Source organism: Toxotes jaculatrix, chromosome 3 (assembly GCF_017976425.1).
Source record: "Toxotes jaculatrix isolate fToxJac2 chromosome 3, fToxJac2.pri, whole genome shotgun sequence".
Classification (NCBI taxonomy): Eukaryota; Metazoa; Chordata; class Actinopteri; family Toxotidae; genus Toxotes; species Toxotes jaculatrix.
The window spans coordinates 17,513,595-17,541,306 of record NC_054396.1 but is presented as its reverse complement, the minus strand read 5'-3'; the positions used below and the strand labels follow the sequence as shown (position 1 = coordinate 17,541,306).

Genomic DNA, 27,712 nt, shown 5'->3' with positions numbered 1-27,712 from the left:
GAATGGTCAATCACGGATCCAGCCAAGGTATTGTTTGATTAAAACCACTGGGAACCACAATGTGATAAATGAATGTGGTTACTTTTCCTTTCTTTTGTTTCAGTTTATTTCCCCTTTCATTGTGAAGCAACAACTCATCTCAGGATGTAAATGATGAATCAGTCATGTATCAGCTGCTCATCAGGTGTGATCAGTGTTTTTGGCAAGACTGATGAAAAGACCTGCCAGCCCCACGAGCGCCCCGTCTGTTTTTACTGCTGGTTACATTTACAGGCCGTAAAAAAAAAAAAAAAAAAAAAAAAGAAAGAAAAAAGAAGCACAGTTACAGGTTCATCTGTGAATACAATTATTACAGCAAGGGAACTGTAAAAGAGGAATATTCAACATTTCAGATGCATTCAATGGTCTCCTTTTATCCTGTTTGCTTTTTGGGCTATTAAATACAGGCAAGTACAGCTCTGTGCAACTGCTGCAGGTGATTAAAATCGAGGTAAACACAAGAAACCAGAACCGCTGCAGTTACAATCTAAATTTAATTAAAAACAATATATACACACAAATCAATGTACTTTCAATGATGAAATTATAATAAATAAAGGACAAAATGGCGTCATATTGTAATACTTTTTCAGAAAAAAACGGAGACGTCAGAAATCTTCTTAATAAAAATGAAGCCCAAGGATGTTCTTTTAGAAAGTTTACATATTAATTTGATAGCCAAGATTCCTGAAAAGATGCTTTTTTTTCCATCGGATATGCAAGTGAATGGGCACTTGCAAAAAGCTTGTATCTAAGCCCCAATCCCTTTCTCACTGACATGACACAACTCAGAGTGACACAAAGCTCCTGTTAGTTTCCCAAAAACAAAAGAAGCAACATGAAAAGGTTTTTGTGAATGGGATATTCATTACTGATCAATAAGCAAGGCCTCAAAAAAAATATTAATCCTGAAACCATTCAACTGCAGTCAGAGACATGCCATTTATTAATTCTGATTCTCTTGAGCTTTGAATCAAGCTAGTTCATAGTACTTCCCCGTCTTTGGATCGAAGTAGCATTTCAGGCAAGGATCATAGAGCAGATTCAAATATTCATCCTCGCTCTCCTCTTCATTCACAGGCTCATCCCCTCCTGAAATAACGCCAGAAAATCACTCTGCAACACTTAGAAGTAATTGTTGAAAACCACATGGATAGCAGTGCAACAGTATTTCAAATTAATGAAGTCTGCAATGATAAAAATCTATAAAATGTAATCTGTATATTGTTTTTTTTTTATGTACAGTAGTGTAGTCGTTCCAAATATGAAAAAGGGCCCACTCTGTCAGCTGTTACTGGAATAAAATGAGAAGTGCGGCTAGTGAGGTGACCTTCAGACTCAGGTGGATTTAAAAGTTTTCTGTCGCTGCCATTTTTTCTGTCATCAATCAAGACCAAAGACACCTCGACCCAGCACCACATTATGAAGCTGTAAAGAGATTCCCTGTAATCCCCACTACTTTAAAACATGAGAATTTAGCTGTTAAACTGACAGGCAGTTAAATGCTAAAAAGGTTATGGAATGCTCCAAGAGGAATATTTTATCTTATCAGAACTTGAGCGACGATAATGAAAACTAATTATAAGACACATTGTGTAAGAGGTTTTAAAATGATGTTGTAAACTGGAAAGGTTTCATCAATTAACCTTGTCGATGTGTCTACGGGGTATGGACCTGTAATGAGCCTGTCTCTTTTGACCTATGGAGTTAGGTGGAGGACAGAGAGCTCCACTCTCCCGGGTTTTTTTTTACTCTTAATTAGGTACAGTTTCACACGCTTTTCCCATCTCTGTGCAGTCTTTGGCAGAAACTTAACATTTTTGTGCACTAGCGAGTGTTTCCATTACTTGTATGCATTTGTGCAATTAGTGTGGTTGATGTTAAAGCTCTGGATTGTTTGCCATCTCCCTGACTTCAAAGGACACAAAAGGGTGTCCGGAGGCAAAAGGAATAAAATTAAGGTTACTGTACCTCCGACTAGATTTTCCCGATTGTTTCGTGTGTTCCCTGACCTTCTCCGCTGCCTGGGAGGTATAATAGGAGGGCTGAGCACATCCATCCACTCCCTGGGGAAAAGACCATAAAGGCACACAGTCATGACAACACATGCCATTACACTCACTATCCTACTACTGTACCCTGCACATCAAATTGCTTCTATATGGCATTTTAACAATGAAGTCCCATCATTGTGTGCTCTCAGAAGCCCATCTAAGCTTCCATTGTCCTTGAGTCACTTCTCCTGCACACTTAGCCTCTCAGCTTCACAGTTTTACCTGAAGGATCATTTATTAGATCCTGCCTCAAGCTGCGAATTCCAAGTGTCCACATTCTGGCCCTGGGTAGGGGTCTTAACCTTGCCTGTGTCGGTGAGAGCAGGACCTCTTTTCTCCCTAAATGAGTTTATTTTCCCTGTCTGAGATGTGCAAAACGGGTGCCTGGGTGGGCGTGGTGCGTCTGTAAAGAGGCAAAGCGCACACAACCCGGGATGTGGTATCCAGACAGCAGTGCAGCAGGGAAATACAAATGCCAAAGATGCCAATGGTAGCTAAACGAACTGTTACAATACCAAATAAACAATATTGTAACGGCTGTATGAAACAGTAAAATCACAACAGCTGAAATACATCCACACATAGTGTAAATGTTTAAGCACTATGGTTAGCATAGGTTTAACATTTTTAAAACAGCAATGCAAAAATAAACACTGCTTCATTTTAGAAACAAATTCCTCCCTTCTAAGCATATGCTTTCACAGTGATCTAGTGCATTATCTCTCTTGAGGCTCTGATTTTTCTTTCTAACAAAGGCATTTGGCCCACTCCAACACCCCTTTGACTGTGTGATAGGCAGGAACATCGTACAAAAGTTAATAGAAGCAATTTTCAAGGACAAGGGCCTCTGCTGCAGAGCTGCAAATTGGACTTCAAATTGTTAAGTGGGACTTGGTGAGAGTGATTAAATTCTTAGATTTTTAAGTTATTATAATCCAGATATGGAAGAACCTGTGATAAAGGGAATAAATTAGTTTGATTTAATTTGGGCGAGTACACTGTTTCTGTTCAGCAGTGGAGTATATTGATATAAAGCTTTCCAAATATCTCCCAGTGAAACTGTATCAAGGCAACTGAACACCACTCAAGGTCTCTCTGACCCCCTGATTTGTGGTTTCACATTTGGTATGCCAGCCAAAGGCAGACACAAGTATCACATGCAAAGAAACATGCAAGAAATGCTCAAAAAGCCCTGGCAACATTAAGCACAGCAACAGGAGCATTTTAGCTGCTCAGCAGTGAGGAAGCCTTGCAGTGGTGCCAGGATGCTCCTAAAACACTATGATACAATTTACTGTAAGGGCGTCTCAGAATGCAATGCCTAAAAGAAAAGAAAAGAAAACAACGACAAATCCTGCGCAGCTGCTCTTCAATATGTAAATCAAAGCTTGCTTCAAAGTCTAATTTCAGAAGTACAGCTGCAGATGCTGTAGAGCTGTGAGACAAGCCGGAGAGAGTGTGTCTGAGGTGTCTGTCAATAGCAATATTCATTTCAGTGGACATTCAATCAAACCGCATAACCTCACTGAATGTTTAAAAAGCCCAAAGACATGTTAGCGTTGAAATGTGTAAAAGAAAAAAAAAAAGAAAAAAGCAAAAATTGTTCCTGCTTGTCCCCACTGTTGATCAGATGTATGATGTAGAACAGTTTTGAACAATAACACCTAATAAATTTATTTAAAATATTGAAATACATGCCAGTCTACACATGTTCACACCAGGCAACCTTGCTTTTCATCAATAAATCAAAAGTGTTGGAGAAGAGGTGGTTGCATAATTTGAGAAGCGGAACTATGATGCAATCCCTTTGTCTTCTTTTGTAACATGCCGCATGGTTGTGTACACCCACAAAGAGATGGAGATGTGCAGAGACAGGGCTATGCATTAGTGGAGCGGAGGGTCTGTGTGGGGTCTCCAGAACCTTCTGAGGAGAACTGGCTTTATCCATACACAGTCATGGCTGAGACTTGATGTGGACATACAGTGGTCGCAACCCCAGCGTTAGACACTGCCCATTATTAAGTCAATGAGATTGCAGTGTATACTGTTAATCTGTGATACTGTGTTATTAAGGCTAACATTGGAGATATTTGAGCAAAGAGTTTCATTTACCTCATGCTTTCAATCAAAATATTAAATCAGCCTCCAAGAGCTATTTGACACACCTCTGAGATTTTCTCTCCAGGAAACATTAACCAAAAAAAAAAAAAAAAAAAAAAAAAGATAGATCTGAAATGCCAGCGAGGATAACACTATCTTAATTTTATTTCACCTTGCATTGATTACTTCGAAGCTTCCTTTCCACTCTCAAATGGTCCTTTAGCGCTACATAGCAACAAGGTGTCATGTTCAACACGCATCAAAGGACATGCTCTGATGAAGTAACTTATCCTTTAGACGTGTCCACTTTCTATCACTTTACTTTGTCGACTTCCACTTCATTTAGTGATTTTCACGGTTTTCTTCTGCATTATACTGTGTATGTATATGCCTGAAGTTTATATTGGATACACTTTTCCAAATATTGCAAACAGCATTTATAAATTCTTCTGCCTCCTCCTGTAATATAAGTCTATTCGTCACTGTGTTTTCTTTTTAAAGTTTAGAACTTTAACTTTACTCTGGTTTTAACCTGTAGGCAGGTAAAACAAGGTGGAACGTGTCTTGTGGCTGTTTTGTATTAGGAATACTAAGGCTCCTACCGTGTAGAAATTGGCCTTTGCCTCATCAATGATGGATTTCTCCGTGTATGGCTGGTGAAAGTCGGTGCTAAATCATAAGTCTAAACCCTGCTTTTTGATGTTTTTTTAAAGACCGGAACCAAGACCTTGATGTCTAACATTAATTATCTAGTGCCAGGGTAAAAAGTGCCATATAAAGTTGCCAGTCATGAATCTGACAAGTACAATAAGTGAAAAATAATTAGCACTTCTAAAACTGACAACAGCAGGTAAGGGAGAAGAAAACTACAGTGTCTGGCACATTCTCAATTTATTTGTACTCATCTGTGAGCGAGATAAACCCCCATCTGCATATCTGACAGCTGACATTTAGCCTTAATACTGCAGTCACTGGTTACCATCTGATTGTGAATGTCAGGGTGCGTTTTATGTGCATGCAGCCAAATACATATACAGGTTACATGAGACCATTTTGGTCAGGCATTACATGACATACATCAGTGTGGCCTGAAAAACAAAAACATTAAATGTAGCTGTGTTTCTACTCTTGGACTATGGCTACTTCTTCATGCAGTGAATTCAATTTTATTATGAATTTACAAAACTGGAGCTAATCAAAGTGTGTCCGTGACATGTGCTTGCTTACCTGGGGTTTGAGTGTAGGAGGGGGTTCATTTCATTCTGATAGTGGTGACCCTGATTAGCTGGCTAGAACAATAATTAAGGGAAAAAGTAAAAGGATGTGTTAAAATGTCACCAAAAACTCGTAATTCAAGTACTTACCAAATGTTTCCAAAAAAACTGTTTTTGCATTATTTAATTGTCTCCATTAAGTTTCAAAGACCACTAAGTGATCCGGTGGGACATAAAAAGAGTAAGATTTACAATCACAGCACAGCAAGACTGAAAATGTTTTTCATGTTCAGAATGACCTCACTCAGTACAGCACACTATCAGGCTACTATACTAAGCTTTATTGCTTGATAAATGATGGTTGTCTCTCAGCAGAAATTGTGTCTTTTTTTTTGACAGATAAAACGTCACAGGGCATTTTATCACTGTATTTTGTAATTCAGTGTAGGGGCAACTGCTTGCTACTTGGATTTCATTGCCAGCATTATACAGGCTGAAACAGAATGTATATTCTATTTTTATTTATTGCCATGCTGATCCATGAATAAATCTACAGCAGTTTAGCTGGAGATGTCAACTAGTGAGGAGGAAACATGTCTTTTGTGGAGAGACCACTGTTTAGAACATCAACTCAACTGCATAAAATCACATCACATAACACAATATTGTATTTAAATTGACCAAACCCAAGCTAGATAAGGAAAATGTAAAAAAAAAACCTTTTGCATAACCATATATTGAGCTTGAAGTGTCTACAGTTTATGGAAATCCATGTGCAGTCTGCTAGAGTGAGGGCAAAAAGGCCCTTTCTATGTTGTGTGCAGAGCTAACTGGCAAACAATTAAGTATCAAAGATCACTGCCTTTCTGGCAAACAACAAGAGAAAAACAAAGAAAAGAAAAATGGAGAGAACAGCAAGTCGCAGGGAAACAAAGGACTGGAGTTGTGTTAAATTAGTGATTGGGGCCTTTTAAAACACTAACAGCTACATTCTTTGCAAGCTGTGAGTGTAAGAGACTTTTAACCGAGAGGTAGGAGATAAGAATGGTTCCACTTTCAATACCCAGTAATATTCAGCTGTAAGAAACACAAGTGCATTACCATCTCCATCTTGTCAAAGCTAAAAACCATATTATAGCCTCAGGAGGCTATTTAAGCCTAGAGCCTGTTTAAAGGCTGTTACATTGCATGACTTTGATGAAGAAGCAGTCATGTTGAAATTGCAGTGCTTGCATTGCTTAAGTAAATTTTTGCTATCTGTGTGCTTCAGTGCCTTCTTTATGTAATCCTCTTCTAAAAATAAGTCGGAACCTAAAATTGTACCCTGTGGAATTCTGCAGGTAATATGCACTGATGATGATTACTTACCTGTGGGGTGATAGAGAAAATTTCTTTTGGGGAGACAGGAGCTGAACCATTTCCGTACTCTATCTGTAATACTAAACCCAGGGCCTCACGTGGTCATTTAAACTTGCATTAACCACACTTTCAAAGGGAACACTTAGGTCTAAAAGAATTACAAGCACATCTGCTGCTAACAGAGGTACATCGCTTATTTTGGACAGATATCACCTCTTGACCCAATAACAAAATGTGGGCAGAAGTGTGAATGCAGCAGCGCTGGCCGCCTGTAGCTGCAAAGTCAGTGTTATGACCTGCTTGAAACAAGACCTGCTCCACAGTTTCCCTGAAAACCTCAGGATAGGTGTGGTTAAGAGGTCACTACGCACCAGGTATGGCTAAGCCTGTGTCCTCAACCCTGCACGCCAGGTGAAATGACACTACAACGATCAGAAAACATAAAAGAGCTCCTCTTATCTCTGATCGACACTGCTTTAGACCCTATTATTTCTGGCCCTTTGCCTGCCCTCTGTTATGGAAACATAAATCTCAGCAGAAACCTTTGGTTCAAAACATTTGGTTATAAAATTGCACAGCAAGACATTTCTGGACTTTACTCAGCTGTCTGGCAAAGATGCTCAACCATACAGTGTTGGTGTCAGATAATGTCTTTTTAACATCCATCTTACTGCCCTTTTTATAAGGTTGGTAGCAGGTGACGGCTGGTGAATCAGCTCCACTCTAGAGCCTGTTATCTGCAATTCCTATTATGTACCGCTGAATTTTATCAGTGATTTTTTTAGTGACTCTTATTAGTGAATCTCAGCCTTGCACTATTCTTTCACCTAATATTATTTCCTCTCCAAACACATCTAATATTATTATTCCTAACTTTAAGAAATCTTGGACTCAGCTTTATACATCTAAATACAAGAATCTTGCTTCCAAAAACAGACTTTGCTCCAGACTTTTTTTTTTATCCTCACAGGAACCTGGGCTGAGCACTTGGGTTCAAATGAAGGCATGACTCTTGGACAGGAGTCATTCAGATGTGACAGGATAAGTAAAGGAGGTTTCTTGATTTATGCATAAGGCTGCTTCATTGTACCATTACTTAATTCTTCCTCAGAACATTAACTCTGTTGTTCTGAATGTACATGCCAAGGGGAAGACCTATCCTTATATATATCATTGCCATCATTGTTATTGGGCCCATATTATCATATTCTGTACAAAACATTTAGAATAAAACAAACAAAAAAAAAAACAGATGAAATCCTTGGTTTTCTATGCTGAACTTGCTCTAGCTTTTTGTAACAGAAAGCTATTACTGTCTGCTGTGAGAGCTTCTGGCACAAACACTGACTGGCAGAATTTTAGACAGCAGAGGAACTGTGTCACCATCTTTATATGGAAAACTAAATCTGATCTGATTATCTATTCAATTGGTTCTTGAATTTGGTACAGCCTTTAAAAGATTGGATTTAGTCCTCCCCACTGATCTCTTATTAATAAAAGTGATATGGTCGAAACATTTCATCTCATCATCCACTATCCAGCATCTCCAATGGAGAACATGAGCATGAAGAAGGAAACAGACACTTTTCAAGTCTAGAGAAAATGTGTACCCTACACTGTAAGGATCATGGGTGTTTCGCTTAATTTGTGTTTGCTCTCTTGCTCTTCGCCTCACTCATTGCCATCTGTAGCTGTAACCAGACCTTGTATTCAAAGTGAAGAAAAAAAAAAAAACTCTGACATGAGAACTCACACAGCGAATATGTGTCTGAAATCCAGTTTCACACAACAATACGGCGTCTACAAGCTCATTCTTTTGTGTTCAGCCTAGTAACTGAAGTATAGCATACAATTGCTTGGGGGTGAAGTTACATTTAGGCTTACAGTACAGTAGCTGCAGCAGCATGGGTGTTAACAGCAGGGATCACTCAAATCACAACATCCAGAGACAAGAAATGGCTTGTCAGTTTCAGTGGAGGAGTCTCAGCACCAGACAGTAACTATTCTCGTCCTAGGTCCCACAATCGCATCTCGTTTTAATCTTTGACAGACATTTATGAGGCCATTTTTTAAGCTTTATGTGTTACAATGTCACCATGACTATATTTGTGTTTGAAAAATTTGTTTTATGGTCAGTATCTCTCCCTATCTCTCTTTGTCTCTCTTCTTATTGGCAAGCTTTTTCTTACTATGCTGTTGGTGGTGCTGTTGCCATATGAATTTACAATTGTGAAGCACTGCAGCTGATTCAAAAAAACATCACCTCAGGGTTTGATAAAGTCAAATGTAAGTCTCATCCTGTCCCTGTGGAAAACGGCACCTACTCTAAGGTCTAAAAAGACACACGTTTTTATTGGTGACCACATCACTGTGTCCTCAAAAAGGACCCATGAAATGATAATCCCTGTGGTAATACCACTATTCATTGTCTTCTGTTTCTGCTTGAATCTCAGTATATTAACGGATACCTGCATGTACAGAAATGGTAACAGGCCTATAACTCAAGCATCTGTAATGATTGTATTCACTGGGGATCCTACAGTGGACCCAGTAGGGCAAGGGAGGGCAGTGTTCTCTGTTCATAAGTGCCATGTGCTTATGCTAATGGACCATAGATCTAAATGACCTTCAATTGCCAAGAGCAAACTATACCATCTTTGAATTCTAAAAAGACTTCTGGGGATAATTTCAAATGACCTAAATAATTTTTAGTCTCTGGGGGAGCTGTGGATATTATGCCAGTGTACTTTTAAAAGCTGTAAGAGGCCAATTAATGTGTTTCTATCTCCATAATCTTTTGTAATGCAGAAAACACACTGGAGAAAGAGGTGCATTAGCACTTCATGGTGGCATAAGTTGGGGGCTTGAAATGGAAATTACCAGGTGAGGATCAGCGAGGGTCATAGAAATTATTCCAGACGGGAGACAGAAAGAGCGACAACCTACTAATGATTATAATTTGTAGATAAGCTGCATGTATGTTGCTTGTTAATGAAGCATTGGAAATAAAAGATCAAGAGCAGCAGAGTATGATAGCACAGACCATAGAGATGTGGGTCCAAGTAGAGGTGTCGTCGCTGCTCATACTGATGCTGACATTACACTGGTGGATCTGAGATGCACTGAGGCCCGAGGCTCTACACTCATCTTCCTCCTGCTCCCTTTTTAGGCTTGCCAGCATTCGGAGCTCCTCATCGTCATCCCCATCCATCCTCAGACTGCCAAGCAGGTGTAAGTCGTAAAGGCTGGAATCAACAGGCTTCAGTGTCTCGTCTCCTCTTTCCTTTAAAACGATCACCCATAAAACAAAGATTACTTATCTGGAAGCAATCCAAAAGACAATGCTTTGCACTTAGTCACAGCCGCACATATACACTAAATCCACAAAATTGACAAAATGTTTTGTGCAGCCAACAAAGTAGTGCAAATCTTACAACAACAGAGAGTAGTCCCAGACAGAGCTTAAGGCAGTGCTGGGCGTAAGCCATTGTTTTGACCCTCAGAGGAAATGTCTTTTAACGGTGGATCTATTGGTTTAAGAGAGTACTATGCTAACTTGAGTCATCTGACAAAGTGCAAGGAAGCCTGGTGTTGCCATGGTGTTAAATCAATGGCAGTCAATAAACCAGGGCTGCAGGGAGAGAAACAAACTCCATGTCATATTTCTCTGACAACCTTTCAGTCAAAGCTTTCACTGCATGCTGCCTGCTAGAGTTGGCACAAATCAGCAGTCAGGAGCTGCACTGATGAAGGATGCTGGGATATGTCTCAGCAGTGAGTTGTGTAAATGCAGAAAGCAACAGCCAAGTGACAGATCTCCCTTCAGGCCTTGTGATCGCTCCAGTTGACTATCCTCTGATCCTAGATCTTTTCAACTGGAGCAGGGGCCTACCACAATTTGTAAAAGACCATGATCCTTCTCAGCAAGGCAGTACAAACCTTTTCACCAGTCCTCTTTAGCTGTCCTAATCAGCAGTGATCGCACATTACTGACACTTACTGAGACATCTAGGCAGAATACCATCACATCTTTTAATAAGCTACACATTTGGCACAAGGCCTTAACAACCCAGTCTTCACATCTCAACTGATGATGATGATGATGAATATAATTTTAACTGTAAACTATCTATAAAAGACTTTGGGATGCAATGACAATAACTGTAACCAAGCACATTCAAATGCAATTTAATCAAACTAATGCTCTTTAAACCAAGCGGCATTAATATATTTTGGAGCAAGAAAAACATAAACACATTCACTCTCTTCTTTTTATTTTTGTGATTTTGTCTTTTCTGCTGTTCTGTGGGGCAAATAGTGTACAGGGGCTTTTCCATGGTTTGTTTGGCAGAAACAGCTTCCTATAAGTATTGTTGAGGGTGGTTCAGACTCAGCTACAAAGTAAATTTGCAGGCAAATAAAATAATTAAGCAATGAGGCTAAAAAGCTCTGTAGAGCTGCTAAGCTAATTCTCCTTGATTTTAGGACTACAAGCAATGTCTTTCATTTTACTGTAAGTTGATTAAACTATTGTTTTATTTTAATGCTTATAGTTTTAAGATTGTATTGTCACCTGGACATGAACTTTACAGATAACAGCAATGAGAGGTTCTTGTGACATTAACACCCTGCTTTTGCTCTTTTCCTTGATGCTGCTGCCAATTTTTTTAAAATCAAAAAGCACTATGGATAAAACTGAAAAAAAAAAAAACAGGTTGCTGCTGCAAATGTAGGAGACGTTTGAAGGGAGGTCAAGCTTGTTTTCATGCGTAAGTGTGGCAACTATGCGATAATGAGCATGTCTGCTTTGCGAGTGTTGACACAATGAGAGGTTTTCCAAATCTGCAATGTCTTTCATGGCAATATAATGTAGCATCAAACATGGGCATCTCACAGTGAAGACAATTAGGGGTGATGGCCAATTGAGAGCTATTCAGTTAATTATGAAGTGGAAATTCAAAATAATAGTCATTTATATGCTTATCTCTGTGTCACAAAAATATTAGAGAGCCATAGCATTCTGGATAAGGCCTAATGGTTGTTAAAACTGTAAGCAGTACCTTGTGCTGTGGGGAGTCATTCAATTTGACTTCTTGCAGGAGTCGCCTAGAAAGCGTTACACTGCTGTTCCCGTCCAGAACCTGGCTCAGTACCTCTGATTCACGTGGGCCACACTTGTATTCCTGTCTGCTGGGTGTCACACTGGGTGAGAGGCAGCGTGTGGGGATGATCCCAGCAAGTTCCGCTCTCCCACTGGGTGGAGAGTGAGTATGAATACTGGTGGTAGCTGGACTAAGCTCTTTTTGTGATGTTTGGTCCATGGTTTGAGATTTAGGATGGACTTGATGTTGCACATTTGAAGTTGTATCAGGAGTTCTGGGAGTAGCAGGGCTGGACTCGGCACTAGTTCTTTGTTGCTGGAACATGGTGTAGCTCTCATCCTGAAAGAAATAAAAGGATTAAGTGAATGACAATTGCTTTAAATTAAAATGATTGTAAAACACACTGTAAAAGGGATAAGTAGTCATGACCTAAGAATATATGGCAGACTGTTTCTAATGTTTCTGATTTTAGCTGAACAACTTTAACGTTATGTTCTGCCCTTTAGATTGATGTATGCTTAATGAAACATGATAATGAGATGGCAAACAGTCACTGGGATTGACTCTGTGTTGGAGGCTCATTTTTAAATTAACCTCACGTTTAAAAAGGCTAATGACATTCTCTTTAAGTCTGCTAATCTTTTCCCACCTTCAGATTCAAAGTTAACACTCAGTAATGTAGTTCAAAATTTGTTGCCTACAAATCAGGTTACATAACACTGCACATACAGACACAGTACATGGCTCTTTTCAACATTAAAGGAACACTCCACTGAAAAGTTTTGAATATTAAACAGTCACCCCTGTAGGCTTGAAAGATATGTAATTCTAAAAAGTTAGCTCTTTACTTTTAGGACGGCAACTGGATTCACAACAGCAACAATGGATTCCAATTGTGACCCAGTTTCACTGCGAAAAAAAAGTATCACAACACCCACAGAAACTTTTTCGAAAAAACTCCTGCAGCAAAAACCACTTCTGTCACACAACAACACATATAAATCAATTGACCATCCTTAGAACCCCACACTAATACAACAAGTGCAGTGAGTGTAGATGTAAACAGCTAATGAGAAACTGGCTAAGCCGTATATTTAGCCACTAGAACATAAGAAGCATACAATATGTGTGGACGAAGCAAACCTGATTATGTTGAAGAGGTGATGGAAAGTTTCTAGACGTTTGATAGTTTTTCTTTCACCGTGAAACTGGGTCGCAGCTGGAATCCATTGGGACTGTTTGTGGCAAGAAAAAGTAAGCAAACTCTTTGCAATTGCTTGCATTTATGTCTAAATTTGTCTTAAAACATGGTTAGATCTTCATGTAGATTACATTTATGAACAAACACAATCACTTTGAACTAACCCTAACCCATTGGAGCTGGTTAACATCTGTGTTCATGAGTCTACCATACACAAATAATGGTAAGTAGTGATATGAAGAATGGTGTCCATGACAGGACCCCCTTGAGGAAGCCACTGTTCTCCAAAAAAGAGAGAACATCTTCATTTGTGGCTGATTTGTTGACTCTGGGCCTGGACAATTTGTCATCATCAAGGGGAAAATGAATTTCCAAGTCTATCAAGGATAATGTCAGACTGGCTGTCTGCCAGCTGAAGCTGAGTAGAAGCTGAGCAGGGCACTGACCCTAAACATCAACAAGTAAATCTACTACAGAATGACTTCAAACAAAGAAAATCCACCCTTTGGTGTGGCCCAGTCAGAGCCCAGACCTTAACCCAATAGAGATGCTGTCGAATGACCTCAAGAGAGCCATTCACACCAGCCAACCTAAGACTATGGCTGAGCTGAAGCAGTTCTGTGAGGAATAATGGTCCAAAATCCCTCTTGAACGTTGTACAGGTCTGATTTGCAGCTACAGAAAGAGCTTATCTGAGCTTACTGCTACCAAAGGAGGTTCAAACAATTATTAAATCCAATGGTTCACTTACTTTTTCTTCCAGAACTATGAATGCTTAATGGGTCTTTTCAATTAAAACACAAAAGATTATAAATATTTGTGCATTATTAGCTTAAGCTCATTGTGTTGTGTCTATACTTGTGACATAGATGAAGATTAGATAAAATTCTATGACTAGTTAATGCAGAAAGCCGGGTCATTGTGGTGGAGTATTTCTTTAATGTTGTTTCTCTGATTTATGTATATTGTGAAAATGACAAACCCTGCTTCAACTTTAAAACACAAGCTACTGCATTATGAAGCATCTGACTAGTTTCCAGACTAGTTTTTAACAGTTCTCCATGAAATACAAGAGGAGCACAATTTTGCAATACTCACACCCAAATTGCCTGCATATCTACATATGTTAAGTTTATAATATAGATATTGAATCCAACAGCTTTGAGTTTTATTTAGTTCTGCAAGACTCTCCACTGCTCTTTATTTCTTCCCACTGCTGTCTCTTTTTGAGGTGTTTTCTTCATCTCTGAGTTTAGCTTTGGGGTGAAAGGTTATCATAAGTCCCTCGAGGGATTTATCTCACCTGCTCCAACGTTATTTGTTTTTGCTTTTCTTTCTATGCTTTATCATTTTCATAAGTGCAAGTGAATAAACAATGGACTACATGTATTATTGAAAGGCCTTATATGGGTGTGGCTGTGAGCATGTGGGTTTGCAGTGAGTGTGTATTAGTGCGTGAGCTAGCCTTTTGTTTGACTAGCGTTTGAGTATGAGTGGGATGGGTGCATTTTTGTGCACTACTGCACAGTTATCATTGTATTTAAATAACACCATTTCCCTGTAAATATGACTACTACTTTAACTTGGTCCATTGTGTGTCATCCATTTAAAAATAGTTCATACACTGAAAGTTCCTTTCTTTGTTTTGCTTTTAATATTTCTCTATGTTTAAGTACAAATGTTAGCTCAAAAGAATTGCATGAACCTGATGCAACACCTTGAAAGATGATATTGCTCCAAGTTGAGAATTGCGCAACCTGCCATAAATGAATGAAAGTCAAAATCAGGCCAACCTTCATCAGATGGCAACTAACCATAGTCTGGTTCTTTACTACAGCCAGGCTTGTAGAACATGGTGACTTAGCAAGCTAAGACTTATAGCAATGCAAAGATAAGGCTGAATGTTAAAACATGTCTCACAACCTGTGTTGCATGTGATGTACTTTATACATAAATCTATTTTATTTTTTAGGCAAATCTGGCATCCATAGCCTTTGAAATACAGTATGTTCCATCTCATGGTGCTCTTGGACTCTTGGACTTCAAATGCAGTTGCAATCTGGTTTTGTCAGGCACAGGCCTAGTTTTTCTCCAAGGCAACATTTAATTCCAAATATTATTTAATGCCCTATAGTCATAAATATGCATTCACAGAGCAGTATAACCTCAACGTTCACTCATTTTGAATCTCTAATGCTTGGTCATTTCCTAAACCCAAAATGAGAATTTTTGTTTCTTCCATGTTGTTACGTGCAGGAATACATTCAGGTGAATGTCCTCTACATGCAGCACTTCTGTGCTTGAGGAACATAACCTGTATATCTGAATGATTTGTCTGTTACAAATTACAATTTGAATATGTCACTTGGGAATTTGACAGCCACGCTGCCTATCTGCTGTCACGTATACACGGATAATGTGTCTGAATTTGATTATTCCTACACTGTACATGCTTCACATGGTCAAATCTCTGAACACATGTAAATGTAGAGAATAGTATAAATAAATGTATGCTACTGACCTGACTGTTTTGAAATTATTTACATGAGATTCCTTCTTCAGCAGGACAGGAAAACTGTGAAATGTTATATTTATGCCAGCCATATCCTATTAATTTAAACCAGGTATGTGATTCTCTTGTCGCCAAAATAAATGAGACTGTGGCCAAGCTGTGGCCAGTGAGACAGCACTAGCAGCCTGTTTTAGTGAGGAAGCATCAGGAATGATTAAAGCCAGATTGAGTATTTGAAAGAAACTGTGCAGTGCAATTAGAAAAAACTCATTATTTAAATGAACTTTCTCAGCTGATGTTTTTCATTTTCACCCTAAAGGAAGATGTTGTTCTACTCCAGCAGTCCTGCGGTACAGTATGTTTTCAATATATGTGGCAATGTGCAGTTTGCAGTGTTGTGCTCCACCTCACATAGCCTTGCTCCATCAGCCATCATAAAAATCTATCACAGAAAAACATTCACCATTACCCAGCCTGCTGGAGTGTACTTTATAGTTGAAAAAGTTGTGGTTGTAGAATATATGATCTTTTTGAATACCTGAGGGAATAGCCATTGTGTCCTTTTACAAAACTGTGTTTTCCTTGGATATTACAAACAAGTGTGACTCTCTCATTTTCCCCTGTGAAGAATAGTCATTTTCAAAATGACCATTTCACAGAAAAGTTGTAGGTGGGAAGACAGAAAACATAAAAATGCCCTTCTTTCTGCTGGTCTTGTCAAAATACAGCTCATTGCACTGGATCAAATTACTTACTCTGCTCTCACAGAATGAAATGACGCACTTCTTTTTCACCCTCTAACCCTAGTTCATACAGAGTGATGGCAGCTGATTTTAATGTGTTAATTTGAAGAGGTGCTCCTTAAAACACCCCCTTCAGACACACTTTCCGTGTTATTTCATTGTGAAGTGCAGTAATTTAATTTTCTGTGAATGCATTTCTCTCACCTCAGCTGTTGTTGATACAGTTGCTATCAGTTAATTTCCCAGAGCGCCGATGGACATTCTCTAAAAAGTTGCTTGGGTGAGTTTTACATGTCAAGGTGGAGAAAGAAATGAACTACCTATAAGATATGATATGATAGGCATGGCCATGTCAGTGTCAACAGAGTGTGTCCAGTTGAAACATGTAATAGAAATGCTAATGGTTGCAACACACTCGTTTTTCAGTCACACAGTCCAGTGTATCTAAGCATTGTCCTGGATCAGACAGCAGGGCAAAGCCAGTCTTTTGAAAAAAAAAAAAAAAAAAAAAAAAACAGGAGAAAGAAAAGAAAACATGTTGCATATAATATTCCACTAGCCAAAGCCCAGACAATGCTTTGTTATGGTGGGTGGGTGTTTCTTACTTTTGAAAGTATTTTGACAGGCTCATTATTAGGGAAGCGTTTGAAATCAGCTGTTGAAAAGGCTACGTGATCTCTCACACAATGTATGTGTGTGTGTGTCTGTACGCATGTGCATGTGTTGTGTAATTTCTCCCCAGATTGCCAACAGTGACTACTCACAATGGTCTGTCTTTTTTTGTCTTGTTTTGTTTTGGGGAATAGTCCAGTGCTGATGATAAGCTAATAATATGCTCTTTTTGGTTTATGTAAAATGGCAACCAAGGAAATTGAGAAGGTTGTGCACTTTAAATAGAGGTGAATGTAGATATAAAACAGTCTCCAAACGAACAACAAATGCAAAATCTACAGAAAAATGTCAACTCTGAATAGAGCTTTGCAGGAGACAAGGACTATACCAGCACGTTACAAAGGTCACCATAAAAAGAATTACATTTTTCAAACAAACCTGTTTTATATTGCTTTTTCTAACCAGGTTTCCCTGGTTTGGGTTCTATACATGCACGTCTGAACATGCACACACTGTCAGTGGAAAATGGTGGGTCTTGAGAGAAGCCCTAAGGTACTGGCAGCAAAACCTGACATTTACTGCTAATGTTTTAGAGAAGACTTTCTCCCGCTTGAATCCATTATACATGATCTGGAAATATACTCACACATAGTCTATGTTTGATATATTATCCTTATCATACAGGAATACAGGATGTTATCAGTAAGTTATAGAAATACACTATAGATGGTTGATGGATGATTTTGTCTTTAACATGGTGCACAGAATACACTACTTGAATGCCAAAAAATTGTACTAAGGCTAAACTAATCAGCTGCGTAATAAAATTAGATTCTTATGTCTGAATTATCTATCTTATTATAAAGTTTTAAATAAGTAAAAGCAATTAGCATTTCTTTGAAGATAGTCATCTTTGTACTCATATTTCAACTGTTTAATTTCCCTGCTCAGCATAAAGAAAAATGCTATTCTTTATTATAAGTCACAGAAACATTAATAAATTATCGTATGATAAATAACCCCACTGACCTTTGAAGTTAAAGTATACTGTGAAATCCGCAATATGAAACGTTGCACTTCAGAATTCAAATTGTGCATTTTGAGACTGACACTTCAAATTAAAATTTCAATTTCAAATGTAATCAAATTTAACTGAATCAAATCAAATTATGGGCATAATGTGAGATTTTAGTGTGATTAAATTAGACAGCTGTTCTAAAAACCTTTAAACCTTTAAAATCATAGTTTTTAAATCTGGTATTTGTCAAAACAACCAGTGTATGTGATGGGATGAAGCAAACTTGTTTATTCAAGGCAGGTGGTCATTAGTGTCAGATCAACATAAGAAGCATTTCAAATGTGTGTGCATTTGAAGTAGTGCTGTGTATTTGTGTCTCTCCCCCAGAGCATACATACCTCATCACTTTCACTGCCAATAAAATCATCTTCAGGCTGGGCCTCATACCGCCTCCCACTCTTGCTCTGAACCTGGTCATCTCCCATCTCCATCTTCTCCTGATCACCCTGGCCTTGCCCTCGTTTGGGTGAGTGAGGCTGGGATGAGAAAATGAACACCTCCTCTTGCAGAGCGAGCTGGGGCTCGGACCCCTCATTACTCTCCCAGCTGCTCCAGACCTGTAGGTCAGAAGACAAACCAGGCCGGATCGAGCTGGAGAGAGACTCTGCAGGGGTGGGAGCGGCTCTGGAACTTTCCTTTGCGAGACTGAAGCTATGCTCATCTGAAATAAAATGGTTATAAGACAAGACAGTTTCAACCTAAGCAGGAGTAAATTCCTTCTTTGAAACAAATGCAGTTCAATGTCATACAATTACAGAGTTAAGGGCTTTAAGTGTACAAATTCTATAATGGACATGGAGTCCTTTAGAATATATCAGAACTTGGCCACAAGACTAAGTATGGAATAATTATCAGAGTTTAATTACTGTGAGTAATAAATGCTTTTTTAATGTTTTCATAATGCGGCTGATGTCATTCTGAGTTCATTTGATTATATGCACATAAAAATTCATAATAACAAAATGCAAGATTGTAATAAATTCCATTCCACTGCTTGCCAATGAACATTAATTTCTCCTGCACTGACATTTCTGTATGTTCTGTTAATAGCCCCACTATGCTAATACCTTAATGAGAATAAAACAATATACACAGCATAATCACTACTAAGAACCCCAGTTTACTGCTAAATTGTCACTCATGAAATGACAGCTCTGTCCAAACATGCTGAAAAACATAACTGCCTTAGACACCTATTTTCTGAGAAAATGGTGCTTTCATCCTGCAGACAGTATGTAGTAGAAACAGAAAATCTTACAGCAGCATTACAATATCTGGCACTAGTATGTTCCTGAATATATATCCAAGAGGGTAAAAGCTTTTTCAACCTTCAATGAAAGCTGCATCCATTGAGGTGTGCACGCAAGAAACACTGAATCCTTTAACTCCACGATAGGCCTGAGATCAAAGAAAGAGCCGCCTCTATCTGAATGAGTGAGCACATTTGAACCTCTTGACAGTATAATCACTTTCTCTAATTGCCCACTGTGTGGCAAACCCTGGGCCCAGGAGATGTCCCTCTGACTTTTATTTAATGTGCCACATTACCATTAATGAACTAACTACTTTCCGTCTGTGGGAAGGGCAGCAGCAGAGGAGCTTACTATTGTGGAGAAACATCCATAAATGAGCTTTCAGAGCACATGGATGCTTTTTGTGAGCACAGTGCGGGTATGGGAGTGTGTGTGTGCGCCTGTGTGCGGCAGTGGTGGTGGGGGAGTTTGTGTGTTGGAGTAGGGGCTACTTCAACAAAAATCCTGCAAATGGCCTTGACGTGGGTTATGCAAAATTAAAAAAGGGGGAACAAACGTGATGGTGTACGCAGCACAAAATGAGGCTCATTAAAATTCATGCAATATTTTGAGGTGATCTAATTTATAAATTAAGAGTAGGAATGGGTATTTTTCTCAAGTATGAAGGAGCTAGCTGGTAAAAGCAGAACATGCAAAGTAGATATCAATATCAACATGCATATTATTCTCTTTTGTCTTTTGCTCCCATCGCTTGCTGTCTTTTTACACTTTTCTAACCATCACTCAGTCTGAAAGTGTACATGTCCCCCTGCTGCTGCTTCCTGCTGTCTTGAACCCTCTCCATTCACAGCAGATGTAAGCCTCACCTGCTGTTAGGTGCTCTGTCTTTTCTGTTAGGATCAGAGGTTGCTGCCTGCCCTCTTGCCTACTGGCTGGAAGAGTGCGCTTCTCCCTGGTTTTACTCCTCTTTCTGTGGTGACCAGGCACAGCATCTGAATGGACTGTTAATAAGAACTAAACACCTTAACACGCAGTACTAGACCATGATACATCCATCATGCCTAACACGATATTCCAGCATACACACATCATTTAATATGCAGTGCACACGGCTTACCTGACGATGCTAGCCTTTCTCTTCCAGCACTGAGGACCTGTAGCTTCTTTGATCCCTGCTTGTCTGTTGGGGGATGTGGCTGTAACTTGCCAGGTGTTCCTACATACAGCACTTTGAACATCAGAATAGCTTTATAACACAAAACAGTCACACAACAATGTTATTAAAGCTTGCCAGAAGCATATCCTTGAACTGATTATGCACCGTGAAAATCCCTATTAATGAAGGCATTTCAGTAACTGAGCTTCTTACATTCATTCATCTCAGAGAGAATACATCCAGCTACATTACGTTCAGCTGAATTAAAGAATTTTAATCCTCCATTTTTGCATTCAGAACAGTAATATTCTAATTGTGTGCACTGTGAAGGCCAAAAAGAGCTGTAATGAGAATGACAGAGTGCACTTTTACAGCAGGCGGTGCACAGCTATTAGCCTGATCTGCATAGGTGCACATTATATTCATGTCAGAAAAAAAATAGCTGAGTGATTTCTGTCTATAAATATCTCATGTCACTCAAGACGTAAGATATTTACAGGTATTGAGTTAAAGCCAACTAGACTCGCTAGCAAGTCTTGTAGCTCCTCATTTTCTAATTGCAGTAGCGAAATAAGATCACATCACTTAAAGCCAAAATCTGACTCTACACACTGTGTTACTCTTGATTTGCTTTGTTGGAGCAAGAAGGTGAGAATAAAAAGCAGGCACTGGTCTTTCCAAATAAAAAATTGTTACTGTTCAGCAGTGGATGTAATGTAATGTTTTCTGTCCACTGGACTCAACTATAGCTTCTCTGGAAATGTTCCAAGAACTTGTCACCTGTATTTTTTTTCCTGGTTCCAGCTTATTTTTAGTACATTACTTTTTCTCTTCTCTTTATTCCTGCCTGTTGGTTACTTAGTAAAGATAGTTGACCACAAACTCTCTCTCTTTGCCGAATTGTCTCATGTGCCTCATATACTGTTTGCTTCCCTGCCAGCTCCCTTTTTGGATTTGTTTGCCTTCGCTGATTGCTTACTGCCTATTACTGACTCTGTTTTTGAACAAAGACCAAGTAAACTGTCTTTGACTATAACGGCTCTGCATAACTGATTCTGTGTCCACTTAATAACTTAGACTATAAATGTAATAATATCTATCTATATATTATATTTTTTCTTTCCTCTCCCATTAGCTGCTTCCATGTTAACTGCTTTTCAATGGGGTCCTGGACGAGTAGCAGCCACATTTGGCCAGATAAGATGATTGGCATGGCAAACACATACACCACCAAATAACGATTTGGATCAAGATATGTGCAGTAAATTCTATGAAAATAAACTGTTAATATCCAGCTCTGATACATTTTCTAATACAACTGTTTATTATTGAATTTAAAGTCTTACAATAAGTGGTACAATAAGTATGCAAGATAAAATACAAGGAAACAAACTAATGAAGAATGAAAAGAGTTGGTGATAAAATAGCAGGCTGACCAGGGCATGTTTTGGTGTAGAGAAAATGCAGACCAGATAAAGCAACACTATGCACTCCTTATCAAGTTTACCTTCATGAAGACTGAATGAAGGCTGTCCATGTGATAAATTCTCACTCAGCTTGGAAATGCTCTGACTTTCCGCAGAAACTTTTTGGTTCATTCTACTGAATGAGGATCCCTGTAGGAAACAGTAAAAGAAGAAAAACAACATATTCTACTTTGTGCTTACAATAATTTATGACGTGATGGTCCAAATCATTTAGCAGGATATTATGTCATTATGAGAATCATGCAATTACCGTATTTGAGATAAAGAGTACACTATCCATTCCACCTGAGACCGTACTGCTTTTTCTTCCAGTCTGAGGAGGTGGTCCTAAAACCCTGGAGCCTGAGGCTGTGTATAAAACACCTTGGGCCCTGGTTTGCCGATAGCTGGTTGATCTGGCAGTGCCAGACTGATCAGGAACTGCAAAGAAATTTCCATTATTCATTGACTATTACTGATCTCTTTTATTTGGGTAACATTTTCCCTAACTATGACTATACTTGATTTATGGTACAACATCACTAATCCTTGGACTTCAACCATATGGAAAGTATGGCTGCACATTTTAAGCAGTTCCCTTCATCTATTGCCAGTTATACTAATGATCCAGTAGCCACTGCCACTGCGACTTCCAAAGGTTATGCCTCAGATTTACAAAAGTCACATAGTGCACATAGATGAAAAATGCAAGCTTGAAACTTGTTGAGGGTGAAGGGCTCAAGCCAGCATTTTTTAGATCAGTGAGACGTCGCCTTCACACTAGTCACAAAGCCCTTTAAAAGTCCCTTTATTTCCCTGTGAACAGAATACTTTGAAAAACATGGCCTTTTATACATTATGTTCATAGAGTGTGTTTTTGAGATGTGATACACTACACTGCAAACATGTACTATTATGAAATACTGTGTATCTCAAGTCCGGTTGCCAAATAGCTGAGCTGAGCCCAAGAGTCAACTGCATGTGTCAATTCAGTATTAATGATGTTTTACACGATTCTGTAAGCTGCAGCAGACAGGACTACTTTGAGTTAGAGCCTACTGATCAAAACACGCAGTTTACGCACAAAGACAAAAAAAATAGTTGAATATAAATTTGACTCTGCTGCTGAGCTGATTGAGTTGATGTTTTACTTTAATCTATCAATGTGTTCCACATTGACATGTGAAAATAATGGGCTGCGCTGGGAGTCGTGACATGACCATGACCTGACCCTGCTGTATCTGTGCCAGGGCTCATTAGGACAACTACGCTGGTGCTAACAGCAAAACACACTTTCTATCTGATCCACATCAGAGTAGGGAGCACATACTTCCAGTCCACAAAACACACAAAACCGACAAGATGACATAGCCGAAGCTGAACTGAATGTGCTTTGAGTGAGGAAAAAGAAAATATCACACTCTTTTGAGTGAGTAAATTTAAGTATGCTTTAAATCTGCAAAAGCCCATAAAAGAGAGTGGTAACAATGATAATAAAATTAGATATATGATAGTTGATGGACTATAAAAACATTTTGAGCTGAGATTTTGATCTGTGAAAATGTACTGACCTTGAGGATAACAGAATGTCTTTGGTGTATTGGGGTTTTATTTGTTGTCGCATGACAAAAACTGTTGTAGCTTACTTTTAACAGTTTCTGACAGATTGGGCACTGAAGCAACAATATCCACCAAGCAACTTTCGTCACAGTTAAACTGGATGCCTGCTTTAATAGCAATCGTTTTAATTATGATTAGAAATGTTATGCTAATAATGCAGATGCTAATTATGAAAAGCTATTTTTTGCTTGTGGTTACTGCTCTCTTCTATGGGCACTGCCGGTTGACTCAACATGACTTAGACAGCTGTCAGAACAAATAAATAAGCGCTGATAAGAAAGGCCACAGAGGCGGCAGAACTGGATTACTGGTGCATGTCTTTTTATATGAGGAGATAATTGCAGCTCTCTGCGTACAGGTGAGGCGCAAATGAACACAGAAATGAAGACCACGGGAATTTCATACGAGGGAAACAAATCGATTATCATCATAGGCTCTTTGGAGGAAACAGTTTCTCTACGTGCAACCATCACTGCACTGTGATGCTTCTGTTTCTTTCTACTTATTGAGTCATGGGTGGATTGTGGCTGACACTTGAACTCTAAATGCATAACTCCTTTCAAAAGTTACTTCTAAAAAACAAATTCTATGAGCCTGCTGTGATGCTTCATGAAGACATTCACAAAATTGCCAAAAGTATGTGGGCACCCCAACAAACTATACGGATACCTGATTATTAGATGTATTTGTTCAACACTATACTCCAAAACCATGGGTATTAATATGCTGCTTTAACTGGGAATGCTTTCCCAGTTAAAGCAGCAGGGATTTGCTCCCATTAAGCCACAAGAGCATTGCTGAGCTGGTCACTGATGTCGGATGTTAAGGCCTGGCTGAATCCCAATTAATCCTAAATGTGTTGGTTGGGGATGAGCTCAGGGCTCTGTGCAGGCAACTGAAGTTTTTCCACACCAAACTCGGACATCCATTTCGTTACAGATCTTGCTTTGTCACACTAGTGTCTAAAATATCATTGTATTCTATAGAAATAATATTTCCCTTTACTGAAACAAGGGGCCAAGCCCAAAACCATGAAAAACAGTCTTGTACCAAAAGAACATAAAAGTATGTGGACAGGGTGTCAACTTTCAGCCATATGATGTAAGTTGTTTGCCTTGTTAGCTTTAATAACATATTTTTGTGAAACCTGAAATGTTGGGGGTTTTTTCATTTATTTATTGACCAGTTTGGAATCCTGTTATTTTGTCTTACCTACCACAGTCAGAATTCACAAGGCCAGTCTTCATATCTGCCTTCTGCAAATTCTCCATGTTCAGCATCTGAGTTACATGGTTTACATCTGGTGGGAACTGGCAGCTGCGAGGGATCAAGTCCATGAGAGCAGCTCCACTGAGAAACATATCTAGATTAAAAGGAGAGCTATCTCAGATGAATCATAATCATGGAATGAACCAAAAACAGAGTATCATGACGTGACATCACGTAACAAAGGTAACACTTTGATCAACCGACATACACAAAATGACAAGCTGTCTTTACTGGCAGGTAGTGTAGGTATGCACCTAGTAGGCAGAACACCACTGAGCTCTCAGGCAGCTACCACAAAAAATAGCCAACTGTCTGCCTCTCTCTCCACACACAATTTCATATAAACTCATAAGACTCGCAACAAGTAAAGAGCACTGACTTTGCTCATGGAGGGGACTTAAAGCTGATAAAACTTTTAAATGGTTCATTGAGGTGTGACCAAGTCCATTACCGTCATCTGACATTCCTGTAGGCTCTGTTTTCATGGTGAAGATTCTGCGGACTTTACAAGTAGCAAACAAAGTGATGCCATCCAGAGTCAAAAATCCCTTGAACAGTTCAGCAGTGAATGATGCAAGGTCGATGCACAAAGCAGACCACTAAGATGACAGAAATAACATGATTTTGTTGTTAAAAGGATATAGCTAAAAGCTCATAACTAAAAGCAAATCTTAAAATACTAAAAGAATCTGGCAAGGACAAGTTAGTTACTCACAATATTTCGTTTCAGTCCCACAAAAGGTATCTTTGCATGTAAAAGTGTGGAAGTCAGCTCTCTATGCACCGTTGACAAGTGAAGTCTTCTTTTCAAGTGCTCTGAATCAGTTATCCTGTGAATAATTAACAATAAACCAGAACATAAATTATCACCAGCGTGAGTGTTGTACCTAAGAAGTCCTGACCAGAGAAAGCCAAAAGCTAAGGTAAGCTCTTAGAGCTCTTTTCACCTTTATCTAGTGCTGTGAAATCTGCTGTCATGAGACATTCTAATGGAAGAACAACAACTGCAATGTCTTTTAGAGACTTGAAATGATAACAGTAAGCAACTTCATAGTAAGAAATTATTTCAGCTTTTGACAGTATGTATTTCTAGTGTGGTTTTCTCTGTGGTTCTATATGATAAAAAAAAAATGCAGTGAACTCATATGATAAAGCACAATAAACACTTTGTAAAGACTTTGATATAGACTTCTGTAAACCCTTGATTGCATAAACTGTGTTTTATTGATCATAAGAACATTGGTACCTCACAGAATGACATTCCTCTTTTAGTGACTAAATACAGGAGTATCAACAAGTTATGTGAAGTAGATTATACAATCAAATCTACCACTGGCAAAATGTGTGGAGGACAAAAGCCAGCACTTGACATCCACACATCATGCTACATTTTATAAATCTGGCTTATTCATTTATATACCGAATAACCTTGTTGAATTCACTATTGTTGGCAGGAGTCTTCTTTGTAGCAACTAGTTTAACAATATCTTAAATTAAAAAAAAAAGGGTATTTAAGCTATTACAAAACAATCATTGCTAAAATTACTGTAAAAACGAGGTATTAACTTACTCCATTAAAGATCTTCTATGGCCTTATTTTATCAGCCACAAAGTTAAAGATCTATTGAAATTCACTGTTCAAGGTAAGCTGTCATGTACAAGACATACATTTTTTCTCTCTTTTTTTTTTTAACTGACTGCAGTACTTACACAAGCTCAATGGAAAAATCTTTGCACTGAGGAATATTCACTTGAAGGACCAAGAATCTTTGGAGAAGCCCAACTAAGAAAACGAAATAGGCAAAGAAATGAATTACCTTTAACAAGTTAAATTAAGCAAAACAAACTTTATAAAACGAAAGCAAGTATGGTGGTAACTTACGAGACATTTTCCCATTCTCTGGCATTTGCATCTTGACTGTCTGGCTGCTTCCCTCCAGACAGTAAACAAATCCTTTAACTTCTTTATTATACTCCTGAGGGAAATAATACAGAACAGGCCTTGCTAAGTCTACATCCTGGCTAAGTATGACCAGTATTGTGTACCTTAAGAGTGATTTATCTCACTAGCTTCAAATGCTTGTTTTTATGGGAGCAAAAAAAAGTCTTTTTGACCCAACTGTATATGACGTTGAGTTGGGAGGTCTCTGTCAAGAACAGTTTTTGTGACATGGAAACCAACTGTCTGTAAGAGTTTTGAAAATGTATACGTGCTCTTGGGCATCTACATTAAACACAGTATCATTCAGAGATAACATATTTTCCGTGAGTTTACAATGACACTCTCATGAGGTCTGACACTTGCATCCCAAAATTTCAAGTGAGAATCCAATCATCTGATGAAAGGCTGTGATTATGGGCACCTGCACAGCATCAAGCTACAGACCTGCTTTCTTTAAAATACAGGAGATAATTCAACTCTGTGGTATCATATGTATGCTGTTTATCTTATTGGACAACATTAGATTACATTTGTTGCTGTCTATGCAGGCCTTTTCGATGCTAGCTTAATTACAGGACATGTATCCAAATTAAATTTGATTATGTGTTATAAAGACCGTGTTTAATCACGATAAGAAAGATCTAGCAGCAGTATAGCAGCTCTGAAAACTCGCCTTGTATATGGCTGACGGCCCTCCGCAGAGTTTCCATTTTGCTACAGGGTCTTTTCCCTGTCCGCTGAAGATCTCAACCACAGCACCACCCTGCAAGAAACAGAAGTAGTTATCATTACGAGCCTGTAGCTAGTGTTACATGAGTCTAAAGAGAACATATTTACAGAGTGTGTCTGAATAGAAGACCTAAGTTAACTTAGTTGACTGAAAAAAATAAAAATAAACGTACCTGATAATTATTCCTGAACATTTTACGGCGTCACGTGAAAGGTATAAAAATGACGTGTGTATTTACCCACATTAATATTCTGGCAGTTAC

General features: G+C 38.7%; 1 protein-coding gene across 2 annotated transcripts; it reads right to left on the bottom strand.

Annotated features, from left to right (window-relative positions):
* Window positions 1-1,012: 1,012 nt before the first annotated feature.
* On the bottom strand, window positions 1,013-27,712 carry cfap20dc (CFAP20 domain containing). 2 transcript variants are annotated; one of them, XM_041034550.1, is made up of 16 exons: window positions 27,623-27,712; window positions 27,394-27,483; window positions 26,661-26,754; window positions 26,489-26,561; window positions 25,494-25,608; window positions 25,230-25,377; window positions 24,726-24,872; window positions 22,161-22,330; window positions 21,931-22,039; window positions 20,385-20,483; window positions 18,353-18,675; window positions 11,827-12,207; window positions 9,810-10,049; window positions 5,421-5,482; window positions 2,011-2,105; window positions 1,013-1,131 (listed from the first exon to the last, which is right to left on the bottom strand). In XM_041034550.1, exons 1-16 carry the CDS (start codon window positions 27,641-27,643, stop codon window positions 1,013-1,015), a joined length of 2,286 nt encoding a protein of 761 aa, XP_040890484.1. In that variant the 5' UTR covers window positions 27,644-27,712. The 2 variants fall into 2 exon arrangements, with proteins under 2 accessions (XP_040890484.1, XP_040890483.1); XM_041034549.1 differs by lacking the exon at window positions 20,385-20,483 and adding an exon at window positions 20,134-20,268 and having other exon boundaries at window positions 1,013-1,114; window positions 1,904-2,105.